The 12,364-nt window shown below is 35.4% G+C and overlaps 1 protein-coding gene across 3 annotated transcripts in view; it reads right to left on the bottom strand.

The window, feature by feature from the left end:
• LOC100367493 (transcription initiation factor TFIID subunit 6-like) overlaps nucleotides 1-12,364 on the bottom strand; it is a 23,528-nt gene continuing 11,164 nt past the window's right edge. For 2 of the 3 annotated variants that reach the window (XM_085500909.1, XM_085500908.1), the window contains exons 9-14: nucleotides 12,136-12,260; nucleotides 11,219-11,351; nucleotides 10,476-10,601; nucleotides 9,786-9,965; nucleotides 7,889-8,059; nucleotides 1-1,183 (exon numbers count right to left, since the gene is read on the bottom strand). In XM_085500909.1, the coding sequence (XP_085357035.1) occupies nucleotides 785-1,183; nucleotides 7,889-8,059; nucleotides 9,786-9,965; nucleotides 10,476-10,601; nucleotides 11,219-11,351; nucleotides 12,136-12,260 (1,134 nt within the window). In that variant the 3' untranslated portion in view covers nucleotides 1-784. The remainder of the gene's footprint in view (nucleotides 1,184-7,888; nucleotides 8,060-9,785; nucleotides 9,966-10,475; nucleotides 10,602-11,218; nucleotides 11,352-12,135; nucleotides 12,261-12,364) is intronic. The other variant, XM_085500910.1, reaches the window with a different exon arrangement.

Below are 12,364 nucleotides of genomic sequence, written 5' to 3' on the forward strand. Positions count from 1 at the left end.
TAAGGTTAAAGACTTTTTTTATTAACCAACTACACATTGAAAAATACTACTGGTATTAAGTACCGGTAGCATTCAGACTCAAAACTCCCTTGACCAGAACTGATATGGCTGTTTGCCGGCCATTTTTAATCAAATTAAGAAACGACATGGATCAGCAACTGACCTGTTCAAATGTTTCTTAGGTCAAATATGTACAACTATCAAAAAGAAAAAAAAAATCAACTTGCATATTTGTACCATTATGTCTTGTCTTTGTACCAAGTTTGAACAATTCAGTCTAGGCATGTCAAAGAAAAGATTTTGATGAATAGAACCAAGAACACAAGTCTTTGTTTTAGACTTTACTAACAAGGATTACATCGTACAGTAGATGGCTCTATGGGAAAAGAGAGGGAATTTGCAGGCTTGTATGTAGATATGTCTATTTAAACTTCTAGAGAATATTTATTTTGATGTTATGCATACTAGAACATCACAAGCATTTTACACATGTATAACATTTCTATTAAATGTACGTATTCTACATAGTAGACAGATGAATTCACAAATAATGCTTTGATGAGACAGTGTTCGATGCAATCCATGATGGCTGGTATGACACATATGCAAACTAATACACCCTTTGCAATCTAATCTACCGTAAGTGTAAATACCAGAAATTGTATTCTCGTATAGTTGTACATTTCAAAAATCTAGTATTCAGTCAATGGGACATAGTAATGATACCATGGCAGTTTTCATTTCTTGTTTCAGTTTCACAGTTATTTGTATAACAGTCATTTTATTATGGTGGGTCTGAGCCTTCTTTTTCTTTTTTCACAGTCACAATTATTTGAGGACTAGTTGGGGTTCCTGGTTTGATAATAGGGGCCAGTTTAGGCATGGGCATTTCAGTTTTCGCAGTTCCATTGCCAGCGCTAACAGCAGCTGGACTGGATGTTGTAACAGGACTCTGAGCACTGGCAGCTTGTGCTAAGGACATCAACATGCTGGTAGCCCCTGTGGTGATGGTAGATTTCTGTATGGTTGCACTAGGCTGTGACATAGGTGTGGTTGTGGATGGTGAGGAAGGCACTGACATCACCACATATTTACCCCCTGCACTGCTTGTCAGTAGTTTCTGCGTGGTAGACGCAGCACTGGTAGTCACAATCTTTACTAAAGTAGTTGTCTGTGCAGTTGTCTATAAAACAAACCAGAAAGTAATATAACAGGGAACATTGAATAATAGAAATCTTAAAAATATATTTATTCCTATCATAAAGTAGACAAAATATAAAGCAGTTTTGAGCTACAATTAATGAATGAAATGATAATAAGCCGCAATTTATTATATTCATTTTATGCATACCCACTCGGACAATGAGATACAAACACCCCAACACTTGAGGATTTTGAATGCCATAATATTCTTGCATGTAGAATTATGACAGTACTCACAAATAAAGTGACAGACCTGGGTATTTGACACACATTTACATCAGTTGGGTGATTCTAAAAAAAAAAGTCACCCACCCAAACATTGACAGGTGCATTATCAGCAAAAATAGTAAAGTTAAAAACCCAGTGAATAATATAGCGCCACCTAGTGTTCAAATTAGTAGTTTCAGTCATTTTATTTAAAGTGATTATCACATGGTGTGAAGTTGTATTATTTGCTAAATTATTTGAAAACCATTACCATATCCAGTGTAAATTATTGGAAAACCATTACCATATCCAGTGTAAATTATTTGAAAACCATTACCATATCCAGTGTAAATTATTTGAAAACCATTACCATATCCAGTGTAAATTATTTGAAAACCATTACCATATCCAGTGTAAATTAGCTATGAACCATAATCACTATAATGTACGTGTTTTAGAAACTGACCATAAACCCTGTCATGCAGAGCAGTTTTGATTTCTGTTTTGGAACACACTCGGCACAAAAATCCTACAAGTTTGAAATGTTCCATGTTTAAAGTTTTCTTGGACGTATTGCCAACAGATGTTAAGTCATCATATAAATTAAGAAAGGAATCACAATGAGACACATTGCAAACCAATCTTACCAGGAATGCTTCACATAAAATTTTGAATAATTTGAAAGCTGCATTCAAATTAAATTGTCAGGAAATGTCTAGGTAATGAAAACTCAACCCCAATCAATTCTACAGAAATTCACTGCCATGTTCGGCTATTTGCACAAATTTCCCGACCCAATTATTCTGTGAATACCTTAATTGTTGCATTTGGTATATTGGTACAAATAAAACATATTTCACAATACAAGTCAAGGGTAATGGCTGTTAATGAACACAATTGCAAATATCATATAATGCAACCATTAGCTCACACAAGCAACCAACGATCATTATTTTATAATTTGACAAACACTGGAGGAATGAACAGAACCAATCACAGTGCTTAGCAAAAAACCAATAGGAAATTTTAACCAAATAAAATTTAGTATTTTGAAATTTTATTTATATTGAAATACCTGAATTTAAATCCAAGAAATTTGAGAATGTTAAATGAATAACTGGAAAAAAGTGACAAGCACAGATGAAAGAATCATTGTATGAAATCACATGGTCATGTAAATTAGACCTAAGTCACTCAATAAACATTGCACACAACACTAATCCTTTGATGCTTGTTGCAGTCTATAGTGATTGGAGGGCACATTCTATTGAGACAGTAGATGTTTAGCATATTTTTCAAGCACCTTGAGACATTTAAACCACAGTTAGTTGTATGGTTCTGTGAAACCACACATTATGCGTTAACCGTTCATCCTTATTGAGCAACTAACCACAGTCAGGCCCAATATACCTGGTACAACAAGGTAATGCACACAAACACATATGTCTTCAACTGTAGTTATCACATATATGGAGTTGGCTGATGTTTTACAACACTTCATGTGATCCAACTTTTTGTAGTCGCTGGACACCCTGACTGATTGTCCCAATACAAGGCCAAATAATATGTACACATGTGTACCCATGCAATCAGTTGAATGTGATTGGCCAGTACACACTCCAGGCCATTAAGTCAGAGTTCAAAACTACTCGCATGAAGTCACATAGCTCACATGAAGTCACATAGCTCAAAACTACTCACATGAAGTCACATAGCTTAAAACTACTCACATGAAGTCACATAGCACAAAACTACACACATGAAGTCACATAGCACAAAACTACGCACATGAAGTCACATAGCACAAAACTACTCACATGAAGTCACATAGCACAAAACTACGCACATGAAGTCACATAGCACAAAACTACGCACATGAAGTCACATAGCACAAAACTACGCACATGAAGTCACATAGCACAAAACTACGCACATGAAGTCACATAGCACAAAACTACGCACATGAAGTCACATAGCACAAAACTACTCACATGAAGTCACATGGCTTAAAACTACTCACATGAAGTCACATAGTACAAAACTACTCACATGAAGTCACATAGCACAAAACTACGCACATGAAGTCACATAGCACAAAACTAGGCACATGAAGTCACATAGCACAAAACTACGCACATGAAGTCACATAGCACAAAACTACGCACATGAAGTCACATAGCACAAAACTACGCACATGAAGTCACATAGCACAAAACTACGCACATGAAGTCACATAGCACAAAACTACGCACATGAAGTCACATAGCACAAAACTACTCACATGAAGTCACATGGCTTAAAACTACTCACATGAAGTCACATAGTACAAAACTACTCACATGAAGTCACATAGCACAAAACTACGCACATGAAGTCACATAGCACAAAACTAGGCACATGAAGTCACATAGCACAAAACTACGCACATGAAGTCACATAGCACAAAACTACGCACATGAAGTCACAGCACATAACTATGCACATGAAGTCACATAGCACAAAACTACTCACATGAAGTCACGTAGCACAAAACTACTCACATGAAGTCACATAGCACAAAACTACGCACATGAAGTCACATAGCACAAAACTACGCACATGAAGTCACATAGCACAAAACTACGCACATGAAGTCACATAGCACAAAACTACGCACATGAAGTCACATAGCACAAAACTACTCACATGAAGTCACATAGCACAAAACTACGCATATGAAGTCACATACCTCAAAACTACTCACATGAAGTCACATAGAACAATACTACTCACATGAAGTCTGTAGCACAAAACTACGCACATGAAGTCACATAGCACAAAACTACGCATATGAAGTCACATACTTCAAAACTACTCGCATTAAGTCACAGAGCTAAAAACTGCCCATATGAAGTCACATACCTCAAAACTGCTCACATGAAGTCACAGAGCTAAAAACTGCTCACATGAAGTCACATGGCTTAAAACTATTCACATAGTACAAAACTACTCACATGAAGTCACATAGCACAAAACTACGCACATGAAGTCACATAGCACAAAACTACGCACATGAAGTCACATAGCACAAAACTACGCACATGAAGTCACATAGCACAAAACTACGCATATGAAGTCACATACTTCAAAACTACTCGCATTAAGTCACAGAGCTAAAAACTGCCCATATGAAGTCACATACCTCAAAACTGCCCATATGAAGTCACATACCTCAAAACTGCCCATATGAAGTCACATACCTCAAAACTGCTCACATGAAGTCACAGAGCTAAAAACTGCTCACATGAAGTCACAGAGCTAATCAAAGAAAGCTTAGAAAGAACTCCCATGTGCTGAGAGTATTGGAGACACATTAAATATAATTCGAAATTACTTAGCTGAAAACTAATTATGCAAGTCAGAAAATTAATATGAACAGATTTGAGTGTAAAACTAATGAGGTCTGCGCAATGTAACAGAAAATCTATGTTTCCAAGTTTAATTGAAATGTGATTAGAACCAAAAAATTATGAATTATTATGCTTATTAGGGAATTAATATGAACAGATTTTTACCCCAAACTAATTAGGTTTGTACATTGTCCTAGAGCATCTTTGTACTAAGTTTCATTGAAATGGAATAATTAGTACTTTAGATATCAGTGTGAAAGCTTAAAATTGGTTAATTATGCAAATTAGGTAATTAATATGTACAGATTTTAACCCACAATTATCCAGGTCTTTCTATTGTCCTACAGCATCCATGTACATTCATTGATATGTGATGTTTAGTACCTGAGATATCAGTGTGAAAGTTGGTTATTTATGTAAATTAGGTGATTAATATGCACAAATATTCACCGGAAACTAATTGGGTCTACATAATTCTAGATTCATTGAAATGTGATGATTAGTACTTTAGATATCAGTAGAAAAGCTGAAAATTATGCAAATTAGTTAATTAATATGCACAATTATTTGCCCTAAAACTAATCAGGTCTCTGCATAGTCCTAAAGGATCTATGTACCAAGTTTCATTGAAATGCGATGATTAGTACTCGAGATACCCGTGGAAAAGCTGAAAATTAACTAATTATGCAAATTAGGTGATTAATATGCACAAATATTTATCGGAAACAATCAATCTCTGCATAGTCCTTGAGTATGTAAGTAGTAAGTTTCATTGAAATGTAATGCTCACTACTTATATCAAATGCTGAAAATTAATTAATTATGCAAATTAGGTAATTAATATGTACTGATATTACCATAAAAACTATCAGGTCTGTACAGTGTCATATGACATCTATGTACCAAGTTTCATTGAAATGTGATGATTAGTACTTATATCAAATGCTGAAAATTAATTAATTATGCAAATTAGGTAATTAATATGTACTGATATTACCATAAAAACTATCAGGTCTGTGCAGTGTCATATGACATCTATGTACCAAGTTTCATTGAAATGTGATGATTAGTACTTGAGATATCAGTGGAAAAACCTAAAATTGACTAATCATTATGCAAATTAGGTAATTAATATGCACAAATATTTATCAGAAACAATCAATCTCTGCATAGTCCTTGAGTATGTAAGTACCAAGTTTCATTGAAATGTAATGCTCACTACTTATATCAAATGCTGAAAATTAATTAATTATGCAAATTAGGTAATTAATATGTACTGATATTACCATAAAAACTATCAGGTCTGTGCAGTGTCATATGACATCTATGTACCAAGTTTCATTGAAATGTGATGATTAGTACTTATATCAAATGCTGAAAATTAATTAATTATGCAAATTAGGTAATTAATATGTACTGATATTACCATAAAAACTATCAGGTCTGTGCAGTGTCATATGACATCTATGTACCAAGTTTCATTGAAATGTGATGATTAGTACCTGAGATATCAGTGGAAAAACCGAAAATTGACTAATCATTATGCAAATTAGGTAATTAGTATCCACGGATTATTACCAAAAACTAATCAAAACCTAGCATTAGTTCAGAGCATGTATGTACAAAGTTTCATCAAAATCCAATGAGTGGTTCTTTAGATATCAGTGTAACAGTCATAGAACAGCTTTAAATCAGCTAATTATCATGCAAATTAGGTAATTAACGAGCATGGATTTTTACCAAAACTAATCAAATCTGCGCATTGGCCCAGAGCATCTATGCACCAAGTTTCATCAAAAACCGATGTATGGTTCTTGAGATAGCAGTGGAACAGTCGGACACACATACACACATACACACATACACACACACAGACACACTAACTGCAAAGACTCCCATTATGTGCTTCGCACATGGGAGTCAAAAACTGCTCACATGAAGTCACAGAGCACAAAACTACACACATTTGGGTTAATTATCCTGTTATCAATTAAAAATTGATTAACAGGAGATGCATATAGCCCATTAACGCAACTCACTAACTGAACACTAGAGGGCGTCCTGGTCTCATGAATATCGATAATCCTATTTTTATTGCCAAGTAATCAGTCTGTGAAGATGTGAAAGCCCAAAGTTATTATTTCACAGAGCAATCAGTTATAGATAGCTAGTTAGAACTAGGGTTGAATTGTAGTTCTAGGATCCATAGTCACATGCAATTAGATTGTGAAGCACTGCAACATTCACACCTCATATCTGTACCATAAATACATTACAAATGTGTTTTGCTTTTTTGAGTGAGTGTGCCATTTATGCCTTTCTTGATTTGTTATGAGCTCAAACAAAAGACGTTGAAAAGCATGCTTGGTTTATGGGACTGAACATGAACACTAATACAGTACAGTAACATTATAGCTTTACTCATTCAACAAATGTTGGTGTGTGAAAAAAAACAAGAGACACTGAGATGTGATCTTTATTAAAACCTCTAAACTAGATATCTCAACCACTATAATTAGTACTGGTATTATGTCAAACTTGTATGGTATGGTAACACAACTCTACCTAGATTTAAGCAGACCCACTCAAACCATTTAACCAATATTTGTAAAATGATGCAAGACTTAAATTAGTGGAGTTTGCATCATTACTGACAGCATCATGTCTAAGCACAACATGATTTCATGTCCTGTACAAGGTGATAACATGATTCTGTTCTATGCACTGACAATCTTAAAGGAATCATAACAAATCCCAGAGGACGAAAAGGGAAGATATACTGCCCTGCGTAGATATTTTTATTATTTTTCATGACCACAAAATATTTGTGTTAGGCCTTTTCATCATAAAAGACAAATATAATTAGATCATCCAAGATATCAGAGAATGAATGAGGGAATAATTAATTCTGAAGTGCTATACATTATCAAACATTCACATGAACGGAACTGCACTACATGAATGGGACCAAGCCTCCATGTCACCGACCAATACTTCAATAAATCTAGTCAGAATGTTATTTTATTTGCACTTATAGTACACTACTACACTGTCCTATACCTATCTCTCCATCTAGCTTTATTACTCACATGCAAAGTACTAGAGGTAGATGTATTCTTCCTTCCAGTACCAACTATAACAAACTTTGGCTGGCTATTATTTAGATTTGGAGTGCTGGGAGTGGATGGCAAACGAGTGGTAGTGTTGATATTGGTGAGTAATGGTGTTCTTGGGGTGCCAGGCAACATAACAGTTCTTGGCTGTGGATACAAAACATAACAAAATAGCACAGCAAGCAATAAGAGTATCATACATGCTACATTGTGATATATTTGTCCTTGGTCTAGATCAAATTTTAGGAATGTAATTTCAAGTTGTGAAAATTGATTGACTTCATTTGAAAAAATGTGTTTGTATACTTTCACAGGTTTAGTATGAGACTCTTATTTAGTCAAGCTACATAGCACAACATAGCAGGTAACATAAGAGAAGATAGATAATATTGTTCATACACAACATGCTTTCAATATTTGCTGGTAATTTAAACACATACATGTACATTTACTACAAACAGGTTTATACATAAATCCATAGAATCACCATGCAAGGCCACAGTAGCTGAAACTTACAACATTTGGGTATTAGACTCCTTTGATAAATGCAACCAGTAAGATGACTGGAAATGTTTAATGCGCACAAAATCTTCTCCAAAGTTTCAACTACTGTCCATTTAATGGTCATTCCATAAGAAATTGATTAGCATGCATAGAGTAGGTGTGGGATGCCAGTGAGTAATAACAGTTACCGTAAGTTCTGAATACTTGCATATTAGTTTGTGTGTGCAGTATTGCATTGTTATACTAACTTAATAATGGTAATAAAGACAATATACAGGTTTATGTTTTTTTTGGTAATGGTCACAATGATCACCCTTGAAAGACCCATATGTACCACATGACTACACACAGAATGAAAAGGTACATACAATGATTACCCTTGAAAGACCCATATGTACCACATGACTACAAACAGAATGAAAAGGTACATACAATGATTACCCTTGAAAGACCCATATGTACCACATGACTACACACAGAATGAAAAGACACATACAATGATCACCCTTGAAAGACCCATATGTACCACATGACTACACATATAATGAAGAGGTACACGCAATGATCACCCTTGAAAGACCCATATGTACCACATGACTGCACACAGAATGAAAAGACACATACAATGATCACCCTTGAAAGACCCATATGTACCACATGACTACACATAGAATGAAGAGGTACACGCAATGATCACCCTTGAAAGACCCATATGTACCACACACTGACTACACACAAAAAGAAAAGATGCACAGAGCATGGGAAAAATTACCTCTCATTATTGATACTACCCCAGTAATAAAAGAGGTGAACAGCAGACAATCAGACAGACAAATGGAATCTAGAGCCTTTACAGTTTGTTAAAATTAATCACACAGAGCAAACAAAATTTTATTTATATGAATTGTGTTATAATTAAGATACAACTCAAGCCCTTACATAAAGGGTCAAGTACATCAAATTGTGTTGCTGGTAGTACAAGGTTGAGAGATTGGTCATAATAAATGAACTCAACACTCATAACACAACAGAGTTTTATATATTATATATACAAAGACCATCTTTTCAGCTTTCACTCCAATATGAGAATAAATAGTGAAGCAAGTTGGTCAATTCAGTTAATGACACATGAAACACTGTTTTTTGCAGCTAAAAACTTTATGAATAACTTCTTGATTACAAACAGTATACGAAGGTCAATCTGAAGACATGAAGTGATGGCTCTTAGGCTTGGGGGTGGAGGGTGGGGGGTTCCATCCTTGACAAAACCATTGAATAGTTTTGAGGACAGACAAACATGAGGAAAGGTAACTAATCCACCCAATATGATTCTACCTGATGTGTGAAGGAGAATGGCAGGGTAACTTACCATAGATAGTGGTGGTCTCTGTGTTTGTACAGGTGTTACTGGTGTTGTCACAACTGGCTGTGATCGTAACTTCATTACATGAGCACATAGAACTCCACCAAGATAACCAAACTCCTGTTTATAACTTTCAATCTCATCTGGGGTTTTACGAGTTTGTTTCAAGTAAACACCACAGTGTTTCTGAAATATGATATAAAATTGTTTCTATTTTAATAAAACTGATTTCATTAATATTTTATTAGTTTGCACATATAAAAGCATCAAGTAAATTAATTACATTGTGATTTTTGTCAACAAGTGAAGTTTTGGATTCATTACTCACATTTCAGCGAATTCAGGGTATTATTTAACACTGAAGTACTGTCAGATGTTTGACATGCAACTACAAGTGGTCAGGTAGTTTGTTCCTAGTTTTACTATTAACAGTTACAAATGTTGTACACCAAATGTCTATGTTTTGATACCCACAAAAAAGTGCCCTGCCTATGATTGGTTAAACAAACAACAGATATTTTTTTTAAAATCTGACACTGTTTTGACAAATTTGCATCAATTAAAATCCAAGGTGTGAATTTTCGTTTTGCATTTACACCTGTTCGAGTACCAGTATATATCAGCAGTGGTAACAATGAACAGAGTAATGAACAAAGTACAGAGAAAACACAGTAACTTTGTACAGAACATACTCACCAAAATTAGACTTTTGAGATGTTCTGCAGCAATCTTGTCAACATTACTCAATACTGGACCCTCTGTAGCAGTTTTTATTCTCTCACCAAGAAATTTAATTCTTGGAAGAACCTGAGATTTTATCACCTGTATTAGAAAGATAATAATTAGTACTGTTAACAATACTCTAGATTAATATGTTACTATGGTAACAAAGACATTTTGTAATTACGGTAAAGATATAAAACCATATACCTGGTAGTTTAAATCAAAAATGAAATTTACCATCTGACAGGTTTGAGAATCAGAGAGTGTGACTGTGTCAAAATGTACATGTAATAGAAGTAACATGATTGCAATCTGTTACACCGCCCTCCCCTCCCCTCCCCTCCCTAATTAGTTATATGTACACACATAATTTCAATGTCGCACATCATATAGAATTAGTCTGATTTAATGGAAGGTGGATGTACAATGCTGGAATGATTTCTGGGACAAAAATGGCAACCACCTGTGAAACGTCACAGAAATAAAAAACAAATCAAAGTTCATATGTATATCATTATGACTTGTTTTTGAACTAAAATTCGTCAAGGCATGTCCAAGAAATGCTTGCAGGTACATTAAAAAATGAAACAACTTAGCCATCCAGTCGACCATTTCAAATCAAATCACAAAAGAAACAGATGTACCTACCAACTTTGAACAAAATCAATCATGATTGCCAAATGAATGAATGGATAGACAGAAACCAAAAACATTACCTCTGGTGCTAGTTCAGATAAACCAGCAATACTACCATAGTGTATAGCTAACGGTGCCTTGTCATTCTGCAATGCTTTGTCAAACATCTTGGTCATCCTAGCTTGTATATTATTGATTGTGGTGCTGAACTTTCTGCAATGACATAAACACTTGATTATACCCTACATACACTTTCTGTGAATACAAGTCATATCTTAGGAACATTTCAGGTCAAACACATGTCGGATCACACACATGTCAGATCACACACACATCAGGTCATGGACATGTCAAGTCAAACTCAGGTCAGGTCAAACACATGTCAGGACACACACACACATCAGGTCATGCACATATCAAGTCAAACTCGGGTCAGGTCAAACACATGTCAGATCAAACACATGTCAGATCGAACACACATGTCAGGTCAAACACACATGTCAGGTCAAACACACATGTCAGGTCAAACACACATGTCAGGTCAAACACACACATCAGGTCATGTGCACATCAGATCAAACACATGTCAGATCGAACACACATGTCAGGTCAAACACACATGTCAGGTCAAACACACATGTCAGGTCAAACACACATGTCAGGTCAAACACACACATCAGGTCATGTGCACATCAGGTCAACACAGGTCAGGTCGTGCACATCAAGTCAATACTGGTCAGGTCATGCACATGTCAGGTCAGGTCAAACACATGTCAGGTCAAACATGTCAGGACACACACACATCAGGTCATGCACATATCAAGTCAAACTCGGGTCAGGTCAAACACATGTCAGATCAAACACATGTCAGATCGAACACACATGTCAGGTCAAACACACACATCAGGTCAACACAGGTCAGGTCATGCACATATCAGGTCACACATGTATAAATCAAACGGTATTATAAATGTTTGATATACAGTAGACAACTTACTTGCACAGTGAGGCCATGAGTCTAGCAGCAAAGTCTCTCAAAGCCCAGTGATTGTCAACATCTGGTCTTAAACATAACTGTTTACTAACAATACAAGTACTGACTGCTGGTATAAGTTCATGTAGCTAAAAAAAACAATAAAATGTATGTAAAACAAAGAATGCAACTGACCATCACAAGCTATGTGTTATTAACAGATAAGAGGCCACACATTGAAATAAATGGAGTG

The sequence above is a fragment of the Saccoglossus kowalevskii genome, chromosome 1 (assembly GCF_978046115.1).
Source record: "Saccoglossus kowalevskii chromosome 1, keSacKowa6.1, whole genome shotgun sequence".
NCBI lineage: Eukaryota > Metazoa > Hemichordata > Enteropneusta > Harrimaniidae > Saccoglossus > Saccoglossus kowalevskii.